Below are 27,069 nucleotides of genomic sequence, written 5' to 3' on the forward strand. Positions count from 1 at the left end.
TAATAATGATGACCATAAAAGAAAGTCACAATTTATTTGCCGTCCGATATATTTTACATAATAATGTAAGTCATTGTTCAGCGACTCACGAGTGAATTTTAATAAAACGGAACTGTCTGCAAACCAGATGATTTAAGCAACCACTAAATTAACTGATGTAATTTTTCTTCATTCATTATTTTTTAAAACAATTTTAAAAGAATGTTTGCATTTTGGTATTTTTCAAATTCAGTAATAGTTTATGTGGGAGCTAATACGTGCATCTACCAAGGAAAAACGGTATCTCTCAGGATTTGCGAGGCACCCCTGGGGTGGTGAAGACCCCATCTGGATGGGGGAGGGGGGTTAGCATCGGTTAAAATCGCTCCAGGTGATCCGAACGTGCACCTGGCATGGAGCACACCCGTCTCCACACAGGCAGGGGAGCTGGGCTCAGCCGGGCACGCAGCCCTTGGGCCCACACCCACCTGGCCTCAGGTTCCCCACTCCACCCCAGCCCCTCACTCACATGAAGGTGCCCCTAGGGTGGAGAGTGGGACCCAGCTCCGTCTTCCCGGGGGTCCCTTCCAGGCTCAGTCCACACAAGAACAGTCACCTCCCTGCACTGTTCATAACCCACTTCTCCCCTGGCACCTACCCTCACCCCGGAAAAGATGACGGCACTCAGACAAGAGGGAAGTTGAGTTTATTCTGGTTATCTACACCTGACCACCGAGGACACCCAGGCTCCAGGGTCAGGGCCCAGAGGAAGGCATCCGTGTAAGCAACACCCTCAGCTCAGGGCCCTCCGGGAGCCACCAGCCCAGGCTGCACGGCCCCACCCGCCTGGGCCTCCCTGCTCCGCAGCCAGAGAGGACAGGGGCCAGGCAGGGGATACAAGGCCAGCACGGCCTGAGACGCCCCTACCACAGCCCAGCTGTGTGTGGAGACAACCAAGCAGGGCTCAGCCGGGCTGCAGGGCCTGGGGTGGGGCTGAGGCAGAGGAAGAGCCGGCGTGGAGGGCTGCAGGCCCTGGGCGGTGGGAGCTCAGGCACAGGCAGCCTCGGCCTTCTGTGCGCAGCCCGGGGACCCCTCTGCTTTACTGGCCAGGCTGTAGTAACAGGCCCGCATGCGCTGCTCCACGGTCAGGAAGTCGGGGCGATCCTCCCACCTGTGGGGGTGGGGTACATCCAGGCTGCTGACCACACCCCCAGGACCCAGCTTCACTACAGGGTGGCCATGCACAGTGCTTGGCTGAGGTAGACTTTCGGGGCTCAGAGAGTCAGCAGGGCTGTTGGGGTGGTGGGACGTTGGGTGGTGGAGAGGCCTCTGGGGTGTGAGAGCATTGGGCGATGCCACACAGCCTAAGAGGCAGAGCTGCCCACACACAGGGTGCTGGGATGACCCTCTACTGAGCGTTAACCAGTGACGACTCAGGGGACTGAGTGGACTTGGTGTCAGAGTGGCAGCTATTGACCATGGGGACCTGGGATACAGAAAGCTAATGCTTTGCGCGTGCACCCAGGGCCAGGGTATCAGTGGGCTGGGCGAGGGCTTAGACGAGAGGGAGTGTGAGGCTGGTGAGCAGCAGAAGCCTGGAGCATGGCAGTGGGTCTGGCCAGTGGGGAGCTGCAGTATTAAGGGTACTGAGCATGGGGTATCCATGGACTGTGTTGGGGTGCTAGGTGCTAGCCTCTTTGGCTACTGGGGTGTGGTACCCTGGGTGTTTCCTGATGGAGGTCGAATTAACACGTGTCACAGGAGGGTAGACCGGCCAGAGAGGGTGTTTATCTGTTGGGCTGCTTGGGTATTTGGGTGTCAGTGTCCTAAGTGCTGGCCAGTGGGGAGTCATGCATTAGAGTGTCCACACGTTGCACGGGCAGTCTAGGGCGTCTGCTTGTTTGGGTGTGTGTTGCCTGTTGTCTGATGGGAAGTTGGGATATTGATGGTGTTAGGAGTTGAGATGTTTGAAGGTTGGGCTTCCACCAGGCAGAGGTAGGGGCTGGAACAGATGAGAATTTGGTACCTGAGTGCTCGCCTGTCTAGTAGCTGGGTGCTGCATGCTGGCTGGTGGGGACTGGAGTGGTGGGTACTGGAGAACCGTCTCATGCCCCGAGTGTCAGTGTCATAGGTTGAGTAGCAGAGTATGGATGTGTTTGTGTGTTGCAGGGTCCATGTGTTGAGTGATGACTGAGGTTTTAGATGCTGAGGCACAGGCCCACAGGTGGGGTGGCAGGGCAGGGCACACTGGAGCAGGACAGCAAACCCCGGTGTGTCAGAGAGCTGGGTGGGGGGTTGGGGGTGGCTGCAAGGGCCATGAACTGGGTGAAGGGCTTTGGGTGGGATGGCATTATGTCGACATCAACTCATCCGGCACCAGGACGTCCCAGGGGTCAGCCCAGCCGGGTCCCCACCCCACCGGCACTCACTTGTAGATCCAGCAGTCGCTCATGAGTTCGTACAGTTCAGGCGGACACTCTGATGGGCACTCCATCCGCTTGCCCTGCTCGATGAAGGCCATGACCTCCGGCCCTTTCATCTTCTGCTCAAACCAGGGCCGACACACCTGTGAGTGACCAGGGTCCTCCTCCTCCTCCCCCTCCCCACCGCACCGCCCACCCGCCTCTGCCCGCGCCTGCCTTGTAGGGCTTCTGGCCGTAGGACAAGGCCTCCCACATGGTGACCCCATAGCTCCAGACGTCGCTGCGGCTGGAGAACTTGCGGAAGTTGATGCACTCGGGTGCGTACCACTTGAGCGGCCACTTCCCTGCTGAGCGGGCCTGGGGAGGGGGAGATGCTGCCGGGTCAGGGCTCGGGGACCCTCTACCCACCCAGCCTGTCCACGCAGGCATCACAGGGCAGAGGCTCACGGTGTAATAACTGTCATCGGCGCCCAGTGCTTTGGAGAGGCCGAAATCGCTGATCTTGGCGTAGTGCCGGTTAACCAGCAGGACGTTGCGGGCCGCCAGGTCACGGTGCACGAAGTTCTTCTCCTCCAGGTACTTCATCCCCATGGACACCTGGTGCAGCAGCTCGGCCACATTGCTCACGGGGATCTCCTCCCTGGGGTGGCGGGGAAGGCGGGGTCAGCTGGGAGACCAGCCAAGTTCCCAGGGGCAAAGCACGCTTCTCTGACCCAGCTGGGCATGAGCCAGGTGACCATGTGTTCAAAAACGCTTATTGAGTACCCGCTGGGGACACAGCGGTGAACAAAACAGGCAAAAACTCTGCCTTCATCCAGTCTCGAGGTTTTAGGGATCACCCACACGCCATGACTCCCAAGTCTAGACCTCTGCCTGCACCCCTGACGTGCTGAGGTCTCACGGGCATCTCAAAGATAATGTGGCCTGATTGTCCCCGTCCCCACGTGCACACCCACGTGGCTCCTCCACTGTCCCCTCCAGCAGCTCCTCTTTCTCTCACACCCAATCTGTCAGCAAACCCTGGCAGTTCTGCCATCAGGATCTCCCCAAAACCCACCGCACTCCTCGCCTCTGCCTCTGCCACCAGGAGGCAGCCACGGCACCACTCACCTGGACCCCCAGGCAGGAACCGTCAGGTCCGCCCAGGCCCTTGTTCCCTCCTCACTGTCTCCCACTGTCTCCTCCTCGCTGCCCCTGAGCCAGGTCCTTCCCACACATGCATGCGTGCGGGTGTGTGTCCACCATGCCCAGGCCGAGCCCGGGCCCCACCCACCCGATGGCTGGGCCCACCCGGTGCTGGTGCTCACTTCTTGCCGGCCAGGAACTTGTGCAGCGGCCCGCTGCCAGCCATCTCCATGACCAGCATGAGGGCCTCAGCCTGGCAGACGCCAATGAGCCGCACGATGTAGGGGTTGTCCAACTGGTGCATGATCTGTGCCTCGCGCATCATCTCCTCCGTGTCCGCCTTCTCCGTGCCCTGCTTCAGCACCTTGATGGCCACGTCAATCTGCTTCCTGCTCGACCCGGCCACGGCAGGCGTGTGGGCAAGGGGCACCGGCCCTGCTCGGCCCCACACCCCCACCCACCCATCTCCCTTCTCCCTTGAGTTGTGCGGTAGACAACTGCGGTCGCCACCCAGGTTGGGACCCAGGCGCTCAATGTCCCTGCGGCCGGGAGTGTCTGCTGAGAACAGCTCCCAGCCGGGTTGCTCGCCGGGAACGGCCCATTGCCAAAAGGAATCCAAAGTGACACCTTCCCCAGGGGCAGCCTGTCAGGGGCCAGTGGACTCACGGATCGGGGACCCCACTGCAGCTCCGCTGGGTTGGGTAACTGCAGCTCAGCCACCTCCCCCTGCCCAGGCCTACATCCCACCCCCGTCAGGTGTCCCGAGCTCTCTCAGGGAATCCTCCAGTGTGCAATGTCCTGCCCCAGAGTCTGTTTCCCAGGCAAACTGCTGTGAGACAGACATCCTGGCTCCCACCCCACAACCTGGTGAAGCCGCTCCCCTCTGTCCCCATGCGGCGGAGCCCCCACCACGGCAGGGGCAGCCATACTTGCGCATGCGGTACACGCCTTGGCGCACTGAGCCAAAGTTGCCGCAGCCAAGTTCAATGTCGGCTATGAGGAGGTTATCACGCTTCAGGAAGAGCTTCTTGTCCTTGAGCTCCTCTGGGTCGCTGTAGGGGCTCTCATACACGCTGGTGTCCATGGGCATCGGCCGCGGTTTCTCTGGGGTCGTTACGCGCGCTGGGCACACACAGCCGTACGCTCCCAGGTCAGGGGCAGGGGCGTGGGGAGCAGGGCAGCCTCAGCCCCCACAAGCACCAGCCCCAGACAAGGGTGCCGTCCCTGGAGCACGCACAGGCAGGTGGGTGCCCATGCGTGTTCCTGCACATCCACACGCAGGCACTGGCATACACTCCTGGCCACAGCTGTGGGTGCACCGTGCGGCCACAGGAGGGTGGACTCTAGGGGCAGGTGCATTGGTATCCACGTGGCACCGTTACTGTGCCAGCTGGGGTGTGCATGTGTGTGCATTCGTACGTGTACACCTATGGCCAGACCTGTCCCTGTCTGTGTATGCAGCACACAACCACATTTACAAGGCCTCCGAAGGTGAGCTTCTGGGTGTACATGTAACTATCTTCTCTGCACACACATGTTCAGGTCTGCACCCACCCATGAGACACAGGAGCACCCGCAACATTTTAGGAATATGAGCTCTGGGGTCCATCCTGGGTTCACATCCCGTCCCCACCACTGCCTCACATCCCCGTAGACAGAGCCCTCCCTCTCTCATCTGTAAAGTGAGGGTAATCACCATAGACACTTCATAAGGCATGTCAGGAGGGCTCGGTGGCTCATACACACAGTGACCTCGGAACGTGACTGACACGTAGTAGGCGCTCAACAAACGTGTGTCTGGGGAGCCCCAGGCTGGGCCAGGTATGCTCCCTGCACGTCAGTACACACTGGGACGTACCTGCGCACAGGCAGGCATGATGGGCATGCGCATGTGTGTCACAGGGGTTAACCAAGCCAACTGCCACAGCCTGGCCCGGCCCAGCCCACGGCGTCCCCGTGAAACCCCACATCCCTGACAGGGACCCTGCTGTCGGCTTGGCATGAGCCCCAACCCACACCCCACCTCTGCCCGCTCACCTGGCTCAGGGGTGTATCCATCTGAGTTGAGGGTGTCGATCCGTCTCTGAGGCTAAAGGCCACAGAGTCAGCAAGGCCTGAGCTGGGGACATCCATCCCCTCTCAGGAGACCCATGTCCACTGAGGACTCCCAGAGACAGTGGCGAGACAGCCTCTTCTGCTCCACAGGCACCCCAGCCTCCACCCCAGCCTCCCCCACAGCCACCCCCCAGCTCCATCCCCAAGGCCACACTCCAGGTGCCCCCAACTCACGTGAGTGAACGTGGATGGGTGGGCTGGGAGCGTGGGAGCAGCAGCCCCTGGGGGAGCAGAAGGGCCAGTGAGGGCTGGGGGCCAGGTCTCCTGCCGCCCCGCCCACCGCCCACCCGCCCGCTGCAGGCACCTGAGGCGCTGCTGGCGCTGCTGTTGGGACAGGCCTCCTTCAGGCAGTAGATGAGCCCGTCTGCCTTCAGCTTCAGATACTCCACCAGCTGCAGGGAGCAGGCAGCTGGCAGAGGCTCCTCTCCTCCCCAGAACAAGCTGCACGGGCGGCCTACCTGCCAGAGCGTGTCAAACTTGGTGCCCTCGGGAATGCAGTACTTGCCCGCCTTGTCTTGGCTGATGAGGTAGTGGTACACCGTCTTCCCATAGATGAGGGACAGGGCATACGTGCCCTGCTCCTTCCGCGGCCTCAGCCTGGCAGGGGAAGGGAAGGGATGTAACCCCTAGAGCCACCTGGGGGCCTCCTACCGTGCCCCGGTTCCCCCCACACACACCCTATGGGCTCCACACCCAGGAGCCTTGCAGAGAAGCTGCAGGGATTGGGGAAGCCAGGCCAGGCCCCCATCGCCTCCAGATCTGCTGATGATGGGCTAAGCGGCAGAGGGCGGGGGAGGGGCCATGACTGTGTTCCCAGGAAAATGCACAGTCCTCCAAGAGCCAAGAGATGGCCATTCACAGGGAATACCTGACCACCTGCAGTGGACACTCAGCCATGGAGGAGGGGGACACCCATCCACTGGGGAACACCTGGTCCCCCGTGGCTGAACACTTGGCCATCCATGGCCACTTGCCATCCACAGGGAGAGAGCCATCCACAGGCACTCATTGAGGGTACACTTGGCCACACAGTCAGCCAACCATGGGGGGCACTTGGTCTTCTATGACAGACACAGAGCCTTCAACAGGTGGACCTAGCACCATTCTCCTGGGGAGAGAAAGCCTTTTCCACCTAGACCCACACAGGTACAGGTAGGTGCAGCTTCATGACCAGCTCACAGGGCACCCTGTGCAAATCAGAACAAGTCACTTTCTCATCACAAGACTGACCAGTTCCATAACAGATGGACCTTTCCTAGAATGAGACCCTCAATTGCTTTCTGCTGGAATTTTGTCACAATAAATATATAAATCTTCCATGTCTGTGATGGGAATTGAGCCCCTCAAAGGTGGTGTGCTTGTGGGGTAAGAAACTGTCCCCCCATCCCCTCCAGCCCTGGGTACACACACATCCCGCATACACACAGACCAACTTAGTATCAGACACTGGCGCCTCGCATGAAGCCCCACAGTGACACCAGTCAGCATCCCCCACAAAACAGTTTTGTCTGGGGTCACTGGCACAAGCCTCTACTGCAGGATCAAGTGTAGCTTTCCAGTGAGGAGGGAGGGCAGCTGGCCCCAGGGAAGCTGTGGAGGGCAAAAGCAGCCAACTCCTGACCTCAGGGATTGCACTGCCCTACAGAAGAGCCCTTGGGATGGCCTGTGAGCTGCACCCTCCAAGGTGCAAATTCTCAGACCGGGCCTGGCCCTGCCTGCGGGTGTTCATTCACTGGACAAGACTTTACGGACTGCGGACCACAGGCCAGGCACTGTTCTGAGTGCAGGGATACGGCAGTGAGCAAGGCAGCCGTGGGCCCACCTTGCAATGAGGCCCCTCCTTAGGAAATGTCCCCTGAGTGAAGCAGAGAGGTCCAGCTGTGACCATCCCCTCCATTCCTGGACAGCATGTTCCCCAAAGAACAGCGCAGTGAAGGGTGGGGCAGTTCCCAGGCTAGCCCACAACAGTCTGGAGACAATGTGGAGAGATGGGAAATCAAGGCAGGGGGCAATGAGGGCACACAAAAGGGCAAGGAAGAGAAACCTGCCACAAATTAGGAAACAAACGTCCCACAGAGACATGAGGCTGGGACAGCAGATGCAACGCCATCACGTGAAACCCCACAGTGACACCAGTCAACATCTCCCACAAAACATTTCTATTTTGAGTCACTGGCACAAGCTCCTGTTAAGTGCAGCTTTCCAGTGAGGAGGGAGGGCTGTTGGCCCTGGGGGTCTCGGAGCTGTGGCAGTCAGAGGCAGCTGGCAGGCTGGCCGGGAGGTGATGGTCTCCAGGGACTGTGAGAAGTGAAAACACCTCCTAAGGGTCACAACCTGAAGTTTTAAACTGACAACGAAGACTCGATGCCAAGTCACTCTCCAACAAACAGCAAACCTCCCCTCCCATCTCCCCTCCTCTGTCTCTTTCTTTGTTTTTTGTTTTTGTTTTTGTTTTTGTTTTTGGTTTGTTTGTTTGTTTTTGAGATGGAGTCTCGCTCCACCGCCTGGGCTGGAGTACCGTGGCGCGATCTCGGCTCATTGCAAGCTCTGCCTCCCAGGTTCTGAGTAGCTGGGACTACAGGCGCCTGCCACCACACCCAGCTAATTTTTTGTATTTTTAGTAGAGATGGGGTTTCACCGTGTTAGCCAGGATGGTCTTGATCTCCTGACCTCGTGATCCGCCCACCTTGGCCTCCTAAAGTGCTGGGATTACAGGCGTGAGCCACCGTGTCCGGCCCTCCGTCTGTCTCTTTCATTCTTTCTTCTGGAACTAATAATTTCCTCCCTGTTTATTTAAACTTCCGTGTGGAATATTGGAGACAAACAGCCACAATATTAGGGAGCTCTTCGCATCAATAGGTGGGGTCTCCTCCTCTGTCTCCTGAATCAGGGTTTGACCATGTGCCTTGCTAACAGGACATTAGCAAACATCACACAAGCAGAGACTTGAAAAGTAGTTGAGCATTGAGGTTGGCCTGCCCTCACTTGCTTTTCCTGGCAGCTCTCCAAACACCATGGGAATGAGTCCAAGCTAGCCTGCTAGAGAAGGCCCATGGAGGAGAACCAAGGTGCCCCACATGAGTGGCCAATAGCCATTCATGTGAGTGAGGCCATCCCAGAGACCATCCAGCTCCAGCCAATCTTCCAGCTGGCTGTGGCCACATGAGTAAGCTCAAAAACCCAGCAGAAGAGGCACCCAGCTGAACTTAGCCCAAATTACCAAGCAAACCAGCCAAATTGACATGTAAAACAAGAGTGAATAAATGACTGGTGTTCGTTTGTTTGAGACAGAGTTTTGCTCTTGTTGCCCAGGCTGGAGTGCAATGGTACGATCTTGGCTTACTGCAACCTCCACCTCCCGGATTCAAGCAATTCTCCTGCCTCAGCCTCCCGAGTAGCTGGGATCACAGGCATTCACCATCATACCCAGCTAATTTTTGCATTTTTAGTAGAGACAAGGTTTCACCATGTTGGCCAGGCTGGTCTCAAGCTCCTGACCTTAGGTGATCTGCCCGTCTCAGCCTCCCAAAGTGTTGAGATTACAGGTGTGAGCCACCACACCCAGCTGTAAATGACCATTGTTTTAAGCCACTACGTTTCAGGGTGTGAATACAGCACATTGTTACACAGGAAATGCTAACCAATACACTCTTTGGAAAGAGACACATGAGTTCATAAAGAGCAGCCGCAAATTCCCAGATAATAACCACACAGGCTAAGACATTGGTGTTATCACCACATATATTTCAGTACCATAAGTTCTACTTTATTTACCAAAAAAAAAAAAATGCTAGATAGTGGCAGTTCTTGGTTCTTGCAGTTGGAACTTGCACTTAAGCCAGAAGTACAGGCTAAAAAATCAACTTGTATCTCTGCTCTTAAAATAATACGCAGAACCTTTAAGAGCTGCATCTGTCTCTGGTTCATGATTGTAAAACAAAAGAGCTACCATTTATTTATTAAGATATTGGTTCTAAATTCTTCACATATTTGTCCTATAATCACAGCACTCCCCACAAAGTAGGTAATATTGTTATCTCCATTTTGCAGATGAAGAAACTGAGGCACAAGATTATGTATCTTGCCTAAACTGCAGAGTTGGTAAGAGGTGGGAAGTGGAGCCAGGATTCAAATGCATTTCTGACTGTGCAGTTAATTGCTACCTAGGACTAACACCCAGCTCTGTCACAGATTATCTGTGAAACCCTGAATAAACTGCTAATCCTCGCTGGGCTTCAGTTTCCTTATGTATAAAATGAGATAACTGGTCTAAATCATAACTTCTTGGCCTGAAACGGGTTCGAAGGACGAGGTTCAGGACCAACCATGATCTTGTATAACTGTCTGCAAAGTCCTTGAGGTGAATATGTTTTGGGGGATTGTGAAAGGGGCAGTCAGTAGGATTCCAAAGAGGTCTGCGCTCCAGGAGAGGATAAGAAACACTTGACAGGCCAGGCGTGGTGGCTCATGCCTGTAATCCCAGCACTTTGGGAGGCCGAGGTGGGCGGATCACCTGAGGCCAGGAGTTTGAGACCAGCCTGGCCAACATGGCAAAACCCTGTCTCTACAAAAAACACAAAAATTAGCCGGGCGTGGTGGTGCACGCCTGTGGTCCCAGCTACTCAGGTAAGCTGAGGCAGGAGAATCACTGAACCCGGGGGACAGAGGTTGCAGTGAGCTGAGATTGCACCAGTGCACTCCAGTCTGGGTGACAGAGCAAGACTCCGTCTCAAAAAAAGAAACACTGGACAGTGTACTCTCTTAAAGGCCCTTTCCAGGGCAAGTTTCTTTTCAAGTCAAATCAGCCGATTCCATAAAATGATGCCAATAACACAGAAACAGGCCAGCGTTGGCAGCGCACAGGCTTGGGTACGATTCCATCCGTTCTTCGGCAACTATGAACTGTGCTCAACGGTAAGCATGGTCCTGGTCTTCACTCCAGGCCTGAGTGGCACGTGTCTTTCTCTCACACCCTGAGCCCTGAGAAAGCTGTTATAGACTTCAGGAACCGCAAGAAGAAGCTCTCACAGTTTCTGTCCAAAGCGTGCCTTGCCTAATTTTCCAGGAGCTGGGTTCCTTGTAGCTGCTTCTGGTCTCTTGACATTTACCCAGAATGGTCACTGTCCCTCATACCACTGTGCCAGCTGTTTCTGGACCTCACTGCCAGCCATAGGCTCTATGTCATGCCCAGATGCTGGGCATCTCTCCTTCCTAGCCACACCTTCCCACCTCCAACGCTGGTCCTATTTGCCTGGGAGACTGCACGCCAGTTTGACGTGCAATGCACAGACAGCTGCTTAAAGCTGTTGACCCTGGCTCTCCTGAGACTCCTCTAATCTCAGTAGACTGGTTAACTCTAAGCCTGTCATGAGCTCTGCTGTGTTACACAAAAAGTGTTTGAACTTTTCCTTCGGGCAGTGAAACCTTTGCCACACAATACTGTATATGGAAGCCTAAGATAGCAAACTGATCAAAGCCGAGCTGCTGTTGTCATTCAAGTGGAATGGGGGCCCGAATCCCACCTGTTCAATCCTCCGCTCACTCTCCCACCCCCTAGAATCCTCTGTCACTCTCAGGAGGCTTTAGGGAATCTGGGGGAAATTTTTAAGCCATTACAGTGGCAGAATCATGACCTGTATGTGTGTGTGTGAGTGCAGGATGAAGAAGAGAGATGGGGGCGGGGAGGGAAAGAGAATAAGAAAGGAAAACTAAGAAGAGAGGCAGAGACTGCGGGGATGAAAAGCTACATTGGGGATGTAGGGGGAAACCAGAGTAGAAACTCAGATTATAAAATCAAAGACAGATGAATTTACATTTTATGAAGGAGAAAGCAGAGACGGGAGGAAAGAATCAGTTACATCAATAGGAAGGGCTTAGAGCCTTCTTTGTGTCCAGCCTGGGGAGAGCCCCTGGGCTCTCAGGCACCTGGGGTAGCATGTCTGGACGAGGGGGATATGAGCATGTGAGATGTGTGAGCTAATGTTAGTAACCTCTTGGTGAGGGTCACACCTGGGGTGGGGTGATGTAACATCTAGAGAAAGGTGGGTAACACCTGGACCAGCCATCACCATGTACTGCAAGACGGAGCCCTCCAGATGCAGCCCCTGCCCTCAGGCTGACAGTCCAAAAGAAAAGAGGGACAGCCCCCAACACCCATGTTCACAATGCCCATACCTTCATGACAACCCCCTTGGTCCAATCCTACAACCAACCTTTTGCAAAAATGGCTCCCTGCATTCCTCTCCCTTAGGGAGTCCCTTCCCTACAGTGACTTTGGTTTTGGTCGTGTGACTTGCTTTGGCCAATAAGACATCGGTGACATTACAGAAACAAAGGCTTGAACTTGCCCTCTCCTCTCTGACTGATCTTGGGAACCCTGTGCCACCACCACACGAACAAGCCCCAGCTCCTTGCTGGATGATGACTCCACTGGGCCAGCTCATCCCCATCACCCAGGTGACACTGAGCCAATGGCCAGTCGTGTGAGTGTAACCATCCCAGCCTATTCAGGACCAGCCTAGATGACCCAAACCAGAACTGCTTAGTTAGCTCACAGAATCGGGAAGAGTAATAACTGTCATTTTGAGCCAATAAATCTTAGGGATGTTTGTTACGTAGCAAAAGCTAACTGATACAAATGCAAAGGTTTCCTCTTAAACAGCCCTGTCCTGAGCTGTTCAGAAGTTGTGCCATTATCTGCAACATGTATCTAAGATAATAATCTAAGATAATACTCAAGAAGTTGAGTATTATCTGCAACATGTATCTAAGAATTCCCTCAGAAACTTTGGAAACTCCACTCCAATTTACAGCCTAAATCTGAATCTGTATGGCAGGGTAAAAAGAGTTGTTCTATCAGCCCACAACAGAATCTTGGAGAGGGAGCTGCATCTTGCGAAGAAGCCTGCAAGCAATCTACAGAAACTTCACATGGGTGAGGAAAATCAAGGGATGTGGTCATTTCCTCCAAGTGGGTTGACCTCAGGAGAGGAAACAGCCCTGGGGGAAGCAGGTGACCCGAGGGATCTGCCGGGCAGGGGCTCAGGCCAAGAAGCACTCATGAGAAGGAAGGCCCAGGAATTGTCCCCACAGATTTCTTGGGGGAAAACACTGGGCTTCCTGAGGTCATGGGAAAGAGGCAGCACCAGTTTCTCTGTATTCTGAGGCCGGAGTGACCTCAGCTGCACCTGGACACCATCTGTTATAGAAAAGATCCCGTGTCCAAACCAGAAAGCAACAGCCCCAGCAGGGCTGTTGAACACTCAGAGTTTTGAAAAGAGCTTTTGAGAGATTTTTTTCACATTAACAAATTCACAAACAGCCACACGGCCTCAGCTGCGGCTCAGACACGCACGTTCACCCACATATAAAAGCTAACATTTACCACATTTTTCCTATGTCAGTTACCATCCTCTCGCTTCACACGTACTAATTCATGTAATCCTCCTAGAGGACCCCGGGGGGAGGTACCGCTGTCAGCCACAGGACAGTTAGAGGGGGCTGCTTCATCACTCTCCCGGGGATCCCACCTCACTTGGAGGAAAAGTTGAAGTCCCTGCCTCCCCTCCACCTCCTCCCATTCTCCCCTCACTCAGGCAGCTCCAGGCACATGGCAATGTTTCCGGAACACACGAGGTAGACTCCTGCTTCCTGATCTTTGCACCAGCCATTGCTTTTCCAGGAACACCCTTCCCCCTGAAAGCTGCACAGCTCACTCCTCAGCTTCTTTCCCTTACTCAAAAGTCACCTTCTCAGGAAGGCCTTTTCCGACCACCTAATCTCAAATTGCGACCCCTCCCCACCTGCACACATGGCACTGACTACCATCTGACAGGGTCTCTATTTTACTGATTCCTTTTCTTGTCCACTTGCCCCATGAAGACAGGTACTGTGTCTGTTTGGCTCATTGCCATGTCCTCAGTGCCTGATACACAGTAGGTATGCAGTAAATATTTGTTGATTGAAGGAGGGGAAACAGGCAGACAAATAAGGTCTGCTACTTGCCCAAGGGCCACAGCCAGCAGGTGGCAGAAGCGGGATTCCAAGCCAGGCCAAGGGACCCACTCTGGAGGCTTTCCTGGTTACTGCCTCTACCTCCCCATGCGCAAGCTCCTTTGCACATCAAAAACGCACAACCCACTTGCACACGGGAGCACAGGCACACCCTCACGGCCCACCTGCACGCTCACGTCTGCCCCAGTCCCCAGGATCCCTGCCAACGAGCCCCAGTCCTCACCACACCCAAACCCCGGGCCCCACATACAGGAACTTGCCGTCGGTCTGGGTCCCAGAGTAAAGTTTGCGCTCGGCCTCCTCACGCGTCAGGCTGCTGTGGTACCAGGGCATCCGCTCGTGGGCCGTCGTAGCAATAAGTTTCTCCACCTGCGGTGCCTGGCTGATGATGGCCTGCTCCAGGGCCTCGCCCTATAAAAGGAAAGTCGAGGAGGTCTGTAGGTGCGGCCTAGTGCTCGCCACAGGAACCCCCTTCCGGGAGCCCCGTCCCAGAGGACTCCCCACCCCACCTCACCCAGGCGTCCCTAGCGCGTGTTATGAAGGTTGTCAAGGACCACTTCCTTGCCACCTCCATGGTCCCCTCCCCAGTCCAGCTAGGGAGGAACCACCCCCACCTTGCAGCACGGCCCCAGGCGTCTCTCCAGCTTGAAGATCTAATTCAGGTGGTTGTGCACGGTGGCGTCACTCAGGCTGTGCAAGACTACAGCCCATCTTCCCGGACAGCCGCCCTACCCTAAGGGCTCACCCTGGCCCCGCGCACCCTCCTCTCAGCCCCGCCCCCAGTCCAAGCCTCGCCTTCGCCCGGCCCAGTGCATCCCTCCACCTTCCCATCTGGCACAGTGGCGCACCATAGCATCGCTCAGCCTGCGGAAGGCGACCGCCACCACGGAGCCCCTACCTCTGAGGCCTCCTTTGAGATTCTTCCCCAACCAGTGCCCCACCTCTCCAGCTTCCAAAGGGGACTGAATGGGGAAGACGACCTTTTCCTCCCTCCTATCCCCCAAAACCCCGGACTGCCCCGCTCGGGCCACGCCTCTCCAGACCCCGCGCCCCAGGCCGCGCTCTCACCTCCAGCTTCCAGGTCTGGCGCACGTAGTCGCGCACCATGGCGTCGCGCAGGCAGTCGAAGACGCCCGGCTGCGGCTCCAGGCCCGACGGTCGGTTGCACGGCTTACGCAGGTTGCAGGGCAGCCCGTCGGGGTCGCGCGAGTAGAACTCGCAGAGCTCGGCCGGTCCGCAGTGAGCCTTGCCGCCCGCGATGGCGTAGGTGCCGTTGAGCTGGCGCTCGATGGGAAAGTGGTGGAAGCGCACGTCGTGCACGAGCGACAGCACATAGCCGCCCAGCGAGCGCAGGCACTGGCGCAGCAGGAAGAGCCCGTCCGCCATGCCCGCCAGCTTCAGGTGCTCCTCGGCCTCGGAGCGCGAGATGCTGCCGTAGAAGAAGGGCAGGTGCGCCGCGGGGTCTGGCATCGCCCCTGGGCCTCCCCAAACCTGCGGATTCACAGAGGGTCGGAGGCACATCAGGGCCTTCCTGAACCCGGTGCGTGGGGCCCAGAGACGGCGCAAGAGACTCCGCGTGGAGGGCATCAGTGCCGCAGGCTGAGCGCGCCAAGGGGCAGAGCCTGCTCTGTGCCCGTCAACCTGGAGAGAAGCCGCAGCCTGCTGGGCACAGCTCCAGAAGCCCCAAACCCCCCTCTGACTTTCCAGAGACATTATGTGGACACTCAGGCACGCCAGCTGGTCCCCAAGCACCAACACCGGTACCCATCCCTTCGTGTCCCAACTACGTGCTGAATTCTTGTGTTTCAGGCCCAGTGCTGGGGATATGCACGCTCGAGGCAGACAGGGTCCCACCCCGCCCTCCCGAATGCAACACTATGGAGGGAGAGCCTGAGATAAACTGAGAACGAAACAAAAACAATCATTACAGACTGAGGTCGGCATTACAAAGGAAAAAAGTGGAGTGACATTAAGAGAGAGAGGAGGTGGCTCTCGCTAGGACGGTCACCTTCTCCGAGGAGCTAGCATTTGAGTGGAGATCTGAAGGAGGAGCCAACTTTTCAAAAGGCGCGCGGGACAGCGCATCAGACAGAGGGGACGGCATGCACAGAAGCCGTGAGGCCGCACCCAGCTTTGTTCACCCAAGGGCCCTACCTCTCAGCCTCCCGTGTCCCTTCCACTGACCCTTTCCCCTCGGCCTTAGCAGGCCCCCCTCGCCTTGTCCTCTGCCTTCCTTGGCAAGTTTCTACAGAACATATGCTAATTTGAATATCCATCCCTAGGGGACTGGTTAAATACATTAGGGTTTAATCTCAAAGTGAACTTTGATACAGCTATTAAACAAAACGTGAACTTTGATACAGCTATTAAACAAACAAAACGTGTGATTGAGGGGAGGAGGAATTAAGGCTATTTAGACAGATGGACATCTGGTAAGGCAGATAACTTAAAATTGCCTGCCCTCACCTTTCTGGGGTGATGGTGACGTCCTGTATATTCACAGGGCTTGGGTTACACAAGTGTCTGATCTTGCCACAACTAAGAGAACGTACACTTAAGATGTGTTCATTTAATTGTATTTGCCTCCCTCAATTAAAAAAGAAACATAAAATATTGAACCCTAGGTAACAATCTGTGTGCAGAAATGTTTAGGAGTGATGGGAACTGAGGACTGTAATCTAGTTTGAGAGCACCCCCCAAAATAACACTGATGGACGGACACACAGAGCGAGAGGGACGGATAAAAGGTTAGACAGCCAGAGAGACACAGTTGACTCCTGTTGTTCTCCACAGTTCTGTAAAGTCAACGCAAACACTGAACTAGCAAATAGAGAACTATCCGTCCTAGGGGAAATGTAGAGTTAGATTCTTAGGAGCCTCTGTTTACATTTTCATCAACTGATCAAGACATAACCTTGTTTTTTTGCGAGTTTCTGCTTAAAGGCACCTTATTTAATATACCTGGTTGATTCACTAACATTGAACACTTAGCCAACAGCACTCTAACGATAAGCTTATCTGACATGTTTTCTCCGTAAGGCACACACAGCCTTCTGGCCCTTAGGAATGCTAGACAGCATCTCGGCACTATGGTTAGGGGCCACATGAACCAGTGAAATCACCAACAAAAAGCACAAACATTCAAAATGTGTGAGGCCGGATGCGGCGGCTCATGCCTGTCATCCAGCACTTTGGGAGGCTGAGGCGGGTGGATCACTTGAGGTCAGGAGTTCCAGACAAGCCTGGCTAACATGGTGAAACCCTGTCTCCACTAAAAATACAAAACATTAGCCAGAGGTGGTGGCGGGCACCTGTAATCCCAGCTCCTTGGGACGCTGAGGCAGGAGAACCTCTTGAACCCAGGAGGTGGAGGTTGAAATGAGCCGAGATCAGGCCACTGCACTCCAGCCTGGGCAACAAGCGCGAAACTCTGTCTTTAAAAAGATAAAATAGGCCACGCACGGAGGCTCACGCCTGTAATCCCAGCACTTTGGGAGGCCAAGGCGGGTGGATCACAAGGTCAGGCATTGGAGACCATCCTGGCCAACATAGTGAAACTCCATCTCTACTAAAAATACAAAAAATTAGCCGGGCGTGGTGGCGGGCACATGTAATCCCAGCTACTCAGGAGGCTGAAGCAGAATTGCTTGAACCTGGGAGGCAGAGGGTTGCAGTGAGCTGAGATCACGCCACTGCCACTGCACTCCAGCCCAGGCGACAGTGCGAGACTCCAATCTCAAAAAAAAAAAAAAAAAAAAAAAAAAAAACACATAAAATAAAAAAACAAAATATGTGGCACCACCAAATATAACATGAAAAAGATTAGCCAGGTGCGGTGGCTTACGCCTCTAATCCCAGCACTTTGGGAGGCCGAGGCGGGCAGATCACAAGGTCAGGAGATGGAGACCATCCTGGGCTAACATGGTGAAACCCCTGTCTCTAAAAATACAAAAACAGCTGTATGTGGTGGCAGGTTCTGCAGTCCCAGCTACTTGGGAGGCCGAGGCAGGAGAATGGTGGTAAACCCAGGAGGTGGAGCCTGCAGTGAGCTGAGATCACGCATTGCACTCCAGCCTGGTGATACAAGCACTGGGCCTCAAAAGAAAAAAAAAAAAGAATATGAAAAAAAGACACTTGTCTGCAGCAGATGAGAGCATTTGCCTTGTGCATCCCTCAGTGGGAACATATGTATCGAAAGTGACCTATATTTTTGCCACTTCATGTCTGAGAATGACCACAAAAGTGCCACGTTGGTTTTAGGGTTTCAAATAAATTGTTAACAAGTAGGAGAATTCACAAATAAGAACTTCACAAACAGTGTTGATCAACTGTATGTGATAAACAATTATAGCAAATCATTAATCCTGCTGAATCTAGCAGGAAGCTGGTTGGCAGTACAGTTAATTCCCATTTTCTCTGCATATTGGTAAGTTTTCATAGAATGCTAAAAAAAACATCACAGCTGCTATGAGGTGTTTCTCTACTAAGAGAGGCCCAGCAAGGCTACTTCCAGGCATAAGTTTGCACTGGAGAAGGAATTTGGCCGCCCCTTCTTAGTTATGCAAATGGAACCAAGGCAGCCTGAATGCTTTTGTGAATTGTGTGTGGAGAGGCTCCCCGCCCGGGTGTCCAGGATGGGCTCTGGAGCTGAAAGAAGCAGCACTGGAATGGGAATCAAGTGAGGTCTGGGTCAGAGTAGCTGAGGAGGCCAGGGATCTGCATTGTAACACGAGCCAATTGTGATGGTGAGGCTGGGAGGGCCAAGCTTGAGGGGGGGTCCTGGACAGGTGGGTGTTCCAGAGATCCAGCGGGACTGTATTTGTGGCTCCACCTGGAGAAACAGGTCACCATTCCACAAGAGCTTGGAAAAAAGTCATGAAGTGGCTGGGTGAAGTGGCTCACGCTTTGTAATCCTCAGCACTGGCACCAAGGCAGGTGGATCACATGGGGCCAGTAGTTTGAGACCAGCCTGGGCCAACATGGTGCAACCCCGCCTCCATTAAAATACAAAAATTAAGGGCTGGGCGCAGGATCACACCTGCAATCCCAGCACTGGTATGAGCATGATCACGGTGGTCAGGAGATCAAGACCATCCCATGCACACCAGGAAAAACCCTGTCTCTACTAAAAAAAAAAAAAAGAAATTAGCCAGGCAGGCGGCTCTGTATTCCCAGCTATTCAGGAGGCTGGAGGCAGGAGAAAGCATGCTAACCCGGGAGGCAGAGCTTGCAGCCAAGATGGTGCCACTGCACTCCAGCCTGGGTGGCTGGTGAGCAAGACTCCATCTCAAATCACAAATAAATAAATTAAATTAAATACAAAATTAACCAGGCAGGGCGGCACGCTACTCAGGAGGTTGAGGCAGGAGAATCTGAACCCAGGGGTGGAGGCTGCAGTGAGCTGAGATCATACTACCCCACCTCGCCTGGGCAACAGAGCAAAACTCCATCTCAAAAAAGAAAAAAAGTCATGAGGGGTCTTTAGGTATTCACTCTGTAAAGAAACAAATTTGCATTCACACAAAACCTACCCAGGAACCTTTTATAGCAGTTCTATTTCACAATTGCCAAAATTAGGGAATAACTTAAATGTTTCCCCAGCAGATGAATGAGATACACCGCGGGATGCCTACCGTGGAATTCCTACTGGCAGTAAGTGGAACGACATACGGAGACACACGATTCCACCGGATACACCGCAAAGGCCTGGCTGCGTGAGAGAAGCCAGGTCAGCGGCTACAAACTGGTGATTCCACACACAAGTGCAGGGATGGAAAACGCACCAGGGGATGCTTTTCTCATGCTGGGGTTGGGGAAGGAGGATGACAGAGGGCAGGAGGGAATTCGGGGAACAGTCTGTATCTTGACTGATGTGGTAGTCTCTGGGCTATATATGCATTTGTCAAATCTCAGAATTTTCTACTAAAATGATATAAAATTTTATTGTATGTAACTTATACCCCAAATTTTGATGAAGGGGAAAGGGAATTTGGAAGATACAAACACAATGGACAGATCAGTGCTTAGCCTGCAACAGTGCATTTGAGGCTGCCCACACTCCCAACCCTATGTCCTGACTCCCCAGCCTTCTCAGCCAGACTCCACGGTCTGGCACCCGTCCTCTTAGGCTGTTCTCCAGCACTGATAGCACTCCTGGCAGTCTGTGTGCACCACACAAGCACTCTGTGACCCTCCTCAACCTGGGTCCCCTTGAGGCCAGCCACCAATGACTCCTCCCTCCTGCTCTGTTCTCATAGACCTCTCTGGTCCTTCACAACCCCGGCTTGCCTCCACCCTCTGACCATCCTGCTCACTGTCCCCTGCTTGGGTCATCCTGTCAGTAGCCATACATGCTGCCACACCCACCCTCTCCCGAGCCCAGATCTCTGCCTGACTGAGGGCCGGCCGGTGCTGGTATCATTTCCTTGATCCCACCACCTGCTTCCGGCCATCACAACCAACTAAGATCCAGATGGCACGCTCATGCTGCCTCCTGTGGCTGGCCTGTCCCATGTGTCCATTTCCCCACAGAGCTGAGCTCCACAGTCTGCAAGTTGCTCTCGGCAATTCTTTTCCCCAGGCCTCCCTGCCATCCTACTGTCTACTGCATTGATCTCCCAGCCCGCTGCCCCAGCTGAACTGCTACTTGCTTCTCCCCTTCAAAGGACATTCATACTTATCCACACAGCACCCTCCACCTAGTGCACCCCTTCCTGCCTCCCTCCTCCTCGCCCTCTCCAGCCCAGCCAGCCCCTTCCCTTGAAGACCCCTAGAGTCACCCCACAAAGCATGAGAGACGAGAGGATGAGGCAGCAACCTGAGGGCTTGTCCAAGCACCATATGCAAAGCTTGTCCCTGGCTCTGTGCTGTGGCAGGGAAACTGTCGCCAACACAGTTTGAGAAGCTCCTCCCCACGGCCACAGGTGCAGTGGCCTGCAGCTGGAAGCAGGCTAGGGGCAGAAGAGGAGATGAGGGAGGCTCGGCCCAGCCCAGGCTGCCATCCCGCAATCTGAGGCTAAGGAGTCCCAGAGGCAGGCTCTCTTCCTGCACCGCTGCATCCCGCCGTCCCACGCCCACGAGGGACAACCAATCACAGCGCACCTATAGCAGGCGGTGGTCAGGTTGTGGCGGCCCCTTCCAACCCCCAGCCCTCTCTGACTGTCCTCACAGAAAACATAAACGCCCCTGTGACCCCGGCCAGAGATGCTGGGAGGCCAGAGAAGGTGGGCAGAGGTGGCAGAGATGAAAAGTCCGGGGCAAGAGGGGAGAGCATTTGAAGACAAGAAAAGGTAGCCAGAAGTGTCTGCTGTCAAAGGAAGCCACCTGGTCACAGCTCCCTCGATGACCCCAGACCCCAGGCAGGGATCACATGTTTCTGCCTCAGCTGCGTTCCCTTCCTGTGCATCCAGCCTCCCAGGGAGACTCCACCCCTGAGACTCGGCCCCCGTCTGGCCCTGCCTGGGCCACCCTACCGCAGGACTCCAAGTGGGAGCTCCCACCCCTTGGGGTCCCTGGGCGTGTGGGAGCCTTGTTCTATGCCCCAAGCCTGGCTTCACGGTTTCTCCCTAGCTGACCCCAGCCAGCTTCCCTCTTGAGCTCAGAGCAGTTCAGGATCCCAGCAGGATCCCAGCAGAAAAGATCACAGTAGAGCAGCCACGGGGCACCTGCCCCACGCCACAGCCCAGGGCCCTGAGAGGGACGACAGCGGGAGGAAGCCTGAGCCTGGCCTGAAGGACCCTGGAACCCCACCATTCACCCGCCTCTAAGAGTAAAGGCCTAGAACCCCACTCATCTACCTGGCCTCCTGGGGCAAAGGCCTGGAAACCCCACCATTCACCGCCTCCTGGGGCAAAGGCTTCCGGCACCCCATTCACCTCGCCTCCTGGGGGTAAAGGCCTGGAATCCCACCATTCACCCGCCTCCCGGGTAGAGTCCTTGAACCCCCATTCACCTGGCCTCCTGGGGTAGAGTCCTGGAACCCCCCATTCACCTGGCCTCCCCGGGTAGAGTCCTGAACCCCCATTCACCCGCCTCCTGGGTAAAGGCCTGGCACCCCACCACCATTCCACCACGGCCTCCTGGGGTAAAGTGCCTGAACCCCTTATCTGCACCTGGCTCCCCTCCAGAGAGAGGTCCTTGAACTTCATTTCACCTGGCCTGGGTAAAGGTCTGAACCCCATTCACTCTGCTGGCTCTGGGAAGCACTGGAACCCCCATTCACCTGGCCTCCCCTGGGGTAAAGGCCTGGTGCCTCCCCCATTCACCCTGGGCTCTGCAAAGGCATAGATTACATGTATATGGGAGAGACTACACAGATCCCCCAAACATGTTTTCCTTTTAAAGGAGAAAAAGAGTCAAGGGGTTTGCACAGAAGCCAAATGCTGTGAAAAGCAGCATTGGGGGTAAGCCCCTGGTAGGTCACAGGCCACACATGGAAGGACCCTTTCCAGCTGCCACTTAATCTTGGTAACACCTATTCAACAGTGCTTATGGTTTGTTAAGCCTGCTTCACAGGACATTCTCTGGCACTAAAGCCCCCATTACATGCCCCATCGCCAGAGCAGACAGACAATGGGGCTTACAGGATTCCACCCAGGGAGCGGCAGGAGCAGCATTGAACAGAGGTCCTCAGCCAGAGGCTGCCCAGGCCCCACACCACAGCCAGAGGCCTTCAAGATGATGTCACCCCAGCCAGGCCTGCCTGGGTAGTCCCCCAGCTGGGAGAGGCTCTGGACATGTCCCCACCCAAGGCACACTGTGTTGAACGGGCCCGTCCCCACTGCCCCCACCTCCCCACACGCTCTCCCCCACCAAAGCTGCTGCTGTCTCCCACACCCACCCCTGGTTTCTCTCATCCCCCAGTCCTGCCTGAGACCCCAAGTCCCTCTGAAGTCGTGCGTTTCTGCTCCTAATCCCCAAGATGTGCTTGGGCTGCCCAGCTCACTTCAACAGAGGGCAGTAGCATAGGCACACACCAGCAGATGCCAGCCTGGTGGCAGGCCCATGACACACACAGCAGCAGTGTTAGCCATGCATGCATAGCTCCCTCCTTCCATATGTCTTTTCCTGAGCCCCAGGGACGATTCCAAACCATGGGATCGTGGAGCCACCATGGCTCACGGTGCAGCCTGAGCAGCGAGTTAAGCCTCACCAGACCTCTGGAAAGCAGTGTAGTGAAGGTGCCCCAGCCCGGGCTGGTAGGGACTCTGGGTGAGAGGACGGTTGGCCCCCACAAGTGCCATCATCACATCCTCCTTCTTCTTCTGCTGGAAGCCCTCTAGGCTCCCACCTCACTTGGGGTGAAATGCAAGTCTCTGTGGGTGGCCCCTCAAGGCCCCTTCTGTTGTTGTTGTCACCCCCTCACGATCGGCCTCCCCCTCCATGTCCACTTGGCACTGTGAAAGCATATTCCTTTCAGGTTCCTTGGACAAACTAGGTAGCAGTGCAGCCTCAGGGCCTTTGTACTGTCTGTCCTCTGCTTGGAGACACACACTCCTTCCCCAACACCTTCCACCACACTCACTTTATTCAGGCTTCTCCCTCAGCTTAAGTCACTTCCCCTGCCTTCCTCCCATCCCCCTCTAAAATTCTCCCTTCCTAGAGACTCGGACCCAACTTTATGGTCTTTCACACCTAAAAGATGAGAGAGATGACATTGTATCAACTTGGTGACACAGTACCTTTGTCCCTGCCAGAATGTAAGCACCACGGGAGTGGAGACTGTCTCGTTCCCCTACCTATACCAGCACGGCACAGAGTAAGTGCTCAATATACCAGGTACCTACAAAGGTCTGCAGTCCGCTGGGGGGGGGGGGTGGGGACGCCTCTGAACACCCATGGAACCTGACACCTGGGGAAGGGTGAGGGGCCACAGGGGCTTCCTTGGGTGGGGGACGGTGGACCTAGGGACTTCCTCCACTGACCCACGGTGGGAGAGGAGGGGCCCGTCCTGAGGATCCTGGCCACCGGCTGTTCCCTCAGCCCAGAACAGTGCTGCATGCTTCTCCTGGGCCTCAGGCTTCAGGCGTCCTCCATTGTCCCATCCTCCCAGAAGCATCCCATGGGCCCCGCCCCCTCCCCAGCCTGGGTCAGGCACCTCCCCCAGGCTTCCAGGGTCCCCATCCTGCCACATCACAGTCCTGATGGCCTCTGTCTCTGCTCCTCCGTCCCTGACCAGGCTGAGCTCCCCGAGGCACGGCCCATGGCTCTTGTCTTGTTTTCTATGGAAGCTCCTGCTTCCTCCCAACAAATGTTTGTCAAGTGTGTAAGGACAACCACAACAGCCTCTGTGCTGGGGACAGCCTAGCCCTTCACGAGCATTAGTCATTTAGTCTAATTCTCACCACAACTCCATTTGCTGGGGACTGTTATCCCACTCCTCAGCTAAAGAAACTGAGGCTCAGAGAGGTCAATGTCACGCTCGGAACATGCAGCCTGCAAGGGGCTGCCACGATTGGAACCCAGGTGTGTCCAACGCAGCAGGCAGCACTAACCTCTCCAGCAAATGGCTATCAGGAGACCCTGGAGAGCCGGGCTGGGGCAGGGTCAGGGTCAGATTCCCGAACCCAGCAGACTCTCTAAGTGTCTGTGGATTGAACAACGCCCCTCCACCGCCCCTCCAGGGAGGCCCCCAACTCCGCCCTCCACTGCCTGTGTGACCTCAGCAACCAGCGGTCCCTCTCTGGGCCTCAGGCTCTGTGACTGTAAAAGGGAGTCAGGAAAAGGCGGTGTGAGTCGGGAGGATAGGGGCTGAAAGAGATGAGGGGACAGCGTGGGACTGTCCTGGGCCTTGTAGGCTGTTCACAGGATTCCTGTCCTGAACCACTGTTAGATGCCAGTAACACCCGCTGGGTCAAAACCCAAACTGTCTCCAGGCACTATCAACTGTCCCAGGGGGATGGGAGGAGGCAAAATTGGCTTTGATGAGAACGGCTGCCTTAACCCTGTACCTTGGGGTGGGGCAGGGACTGGTCAGCACGGGGTGGTCTAGGTGCTGCAGCCTCAGAGAGTATAGGAACAGGAGTCCAGAGCCCAAGGCCACCAGAGCTAGTGAGATAATGAGGGTTTGAAGCAAGACGCCTCCTCCACACCTGTATGTGCCAGGCACTGCAGTGATAAGGAAGTCAAGTCTCTTTTTATCCTCCCGAGAGCCCTGGGAGGGAAGTACAGAGAGATGTGACTGGGAGGGAAGCACAGAGAGATGCAGACTGGGAGGGAAGCACAGAGAGATGGGTGATCGGGAGGGAAGCACAGAGAGATGTGACTGGGAGGAAGCACAGAGAGATGGTGTGACTGGCTATCCACTCCAACACAGTTGGTGAGTGGCGAGCCAGAACGCCAGCCAGCCCCCTGTGGCTCAGAGTACAAGACATCACCACCTCAGCCAACACTGCCAGGGCAAAGGGCCGCAGGTTGAGGGCCGGTGAGAGAAGAGGGAAAGCAGCCCTGATTCAGCAGGAGGCACCTTCACAGGGGGCACTTTAGGAGTCCCTGACCCTGATCTGTCAGCAAAGCATTATTAAGCACCTCCTGTCTGCCTGCTGTTCTAACCAAGACGAGAATCATGAATCATCTCGAGCTGCTCCCCTCATGAACCCCTGTTCTTCCTGTCGGGGATCCTTCCTACCCGGGACACGTTTCCCAGCCTCTCGCCAACTGTCAGGAACCAAGCACCTGCCAGGTGCCCATATCTGCATGTGCATTTAACAGATGCACAAACTGAGGTCAGAGAGGCCGAGCAACTTGCCAAGAACACACAGTAGTTATGCAGAACCCAGGGTTTTGCTCTTTCTCTCCCCAGGTCTTCCTCTAACCTGAGCTCGGCTACAAGTGGCTCAAGCCTGCCCTGGACCCGTCCCAGGAATGACAGCATTCTGCCGATGGAGCTCACGGCCCTGGTGAACAGCCCCCTTATCTTCACAGGGCCTGGGGACTAGAGTGCACTTGCGCTTTCTCTGGAGCTTTCTCTGCTTCCGGGAGCCAAGGATGCAGCCAGACAGGGCCCAGCAGGAGCCCAGGAACCAAGCAGGCCTCGCTGTGTCCCCTGAACAGCCCGGCTCGGCCAAGCCTCTGGAGGGGGAGCTGCTTCCCTCAGCATGGCCACACGCCCTGTCTGCCTCCATCTCCAGCCGGTCACCATCCAGCCCAGTCCTCCAGCCCTCCTGGTCCTCCCAGCAGCCTCCTGACTCCCGGTTAATATTCTGTCCTCCTCCTCCAGACACAGCCCACCATGCAGACGGTGGCCAGGTGCCACTCCACCCAGGCACCACTTACTTGGGGTCGTACAGGTGGATGTCCAAGCAAACAGGCCACTTGTGGGGTCTCTGGTCCCAACGCCAACGGAGAGCCAGTTCTGGGTGAAGAATCAGGACTTACAAAGCCAGTCTGGATTTCCCTGCAGGCTGAGCCCCCAGCCTGAGAGGGAGGCCCTGCCGCTCACACTCTCCGCACACGCTCTGGGGGAGGACGTCACACCCCGCCAGGGTTTCTCACTCATGGATGGGGCGTTCACCCGCTGCCAGGTCTCCCAGAACCCCCTGGGGTGGCCCTGGTGGCAGGACACGGGCAGACGGCCCGAGGACAGTCACTCACCTGAATGCCCCAGCAGCAGCTCTGAGGCCCACGGTGGGCCAGGCCTGGCCGGAAGGCCTGGTGTCTGCTGAGCTCCAACAAGCAGGCTTGTCTGAAACTAACCTATTTCCTGGATGCGAAGACAGGAAAGGGGGCTGTGTTTGATGTTTACATCAAAGTCACAAAGTGCTGTGCTCAAGGAAAATCACAGGCCACGTGCGCCAGGGAGGAAGAGGGCATTTCCGGGGCCCAGCACTGCCTGCCCAGCTGCAGGATGGGACTGAGAGATGGGGATGAGGCTAAGCAAAGGCAGGGGTTCAGGAAGGACGACTCCAGCAGGACTCGTCAGACGGAAGGAAGCCTGCGTACCTGGAACGGGAGGGTAGGCAGCAGTGGTGGGAGGGAGGGGAGTCCCAGGGCTCATGGAAACTAGAATGCCCCATTTTCCCCTCAAAGGGGCGCCTCCCTGGGGCCTGCACCAGCCAGACGACCCAGAGGAGTGGTTTATTTATTCCACAGGCAGGTTAGAGCTGGAGGGAGGAGAAACCCACTGAGTCAGCCCATACCCTGAAGGTTGAGACCCCCTCCTGTGCCAGGTATCTGGACGGCAAGGACAGCCTGCCCTCGCTCTCCGGTAGCTCGCAGGCTTGTGGGGGGCAGCTGGGTCCACAGGGAGCCAGCGGTGGGAGGCTGGAAGCCTGGGCACTGTGTGTCCCCATAGGAGCCCCAGCCCCGCCTGGAGGATGTCAATGCGTTCCAGGAGGAGTCAGCCACCCAGCCGAGACACAGAGCCAGGGCACCCCCAGTGCCAGCCCGGCCCACCGGGGACCTTTCCCACGAAGCT

The 27,069-nt window shown here is 55.7% G+C and overlaps 1 protein-coding gene across 3 annotated transcripts; it reads right to left on the reverse strand.

Annotated features, from left to right (window-relative positions):
* LOC116270368 (tyrosine-protein kinase ZAP-70) lies at positions 1-26,808 on the reverse strand. Of its 3 annotated transcripts, none has more exons than XR_004178418.1 (16): positions 26,792-26,808; positions 26,247-26,355; positions 25,929-26,007; positions 14,724-15,146; positions 13,906-14,066; positions 6,101-6,239; positions 5,947-6,034; positions 5,817-5,863; positions 5,565-5,616; positions 4,457-4,649; positions 3,710-3,916; positions 2,850-3,042; positions 2,619-2,759; positions 2,409-2,521; positions 2,006-2,226; positions 1,040-1,150 (listed from the first exon to the last, which is right to left on the reverse strand). XR_004178418.1 is itself a non-coding variant. In XM_031655587.1 (15 exons), exons 4-15 carry the CDS (start codon positions 15,123-15,125, stop codon positions 1,027-1,029), a joined length of 1,860 nt encoding a protein of 619 aa, XP_031511447.1. In that variant the 5' UTR covers positions 15,126-15,146; positions 25,929-26,007; positions 26,247-26,355; positions 26,792-26,808; the 3' UTR covers positions 1-1,026. The 3 variants fall into 3 exon arrangements, 1 of the variants encoding a protein (XP_031511447.1); XR_004178417.1 differs by having other exon boundaries at positions 2,006-2,262; XM_031655587.1 differs by lacking the exon at positions 2,006-2,226 and having other exon boundaries at positions 1-1,150.
* Positions 26,809-27,069: the final 261 nt, after the last annotated feature.

The sequence above is a fragment of the Papio anubis genome, chromosome 14, assembly GCF_008728515.1.
Source record: "Papio anubis isolate 15944 chromosome 14, Panubis1.0, whole genome shotgun sequence".
In the NCBI taxonomy this organism is placed as follows: Eukaryota; Metazoa; Chordata; class Mammalia; order Primates; family Cercopithecidae; genus Papio; species Papio anubis.

Excerpts from the sequence above, each read along its gene's own strand:
- LOC116270368 (XM_031655587.1), bottom strand. The coding sequence starts at position 15,125 with ATGCCAGACCCCGCGGCGCACCTGCCCTTCTTCTACGGCAGCATCTCG. Across the intron at positions 6,035-6,100 it reads AGTTTGACACGCTCTGGCAG|CTGGTGGAGTATCTGAAGCT; the intron begins GTAGGCCGCCCG and ends TGCTCCCTGCAG. Across the intron at positions 3,043-3,709 it reads AAGTTCCTGGCCGGCAAGAA|GGAGGAGATCCCCGTGAGCA; the intron begins GTGAGCACCAGC and ends CCGCCACCCCAG.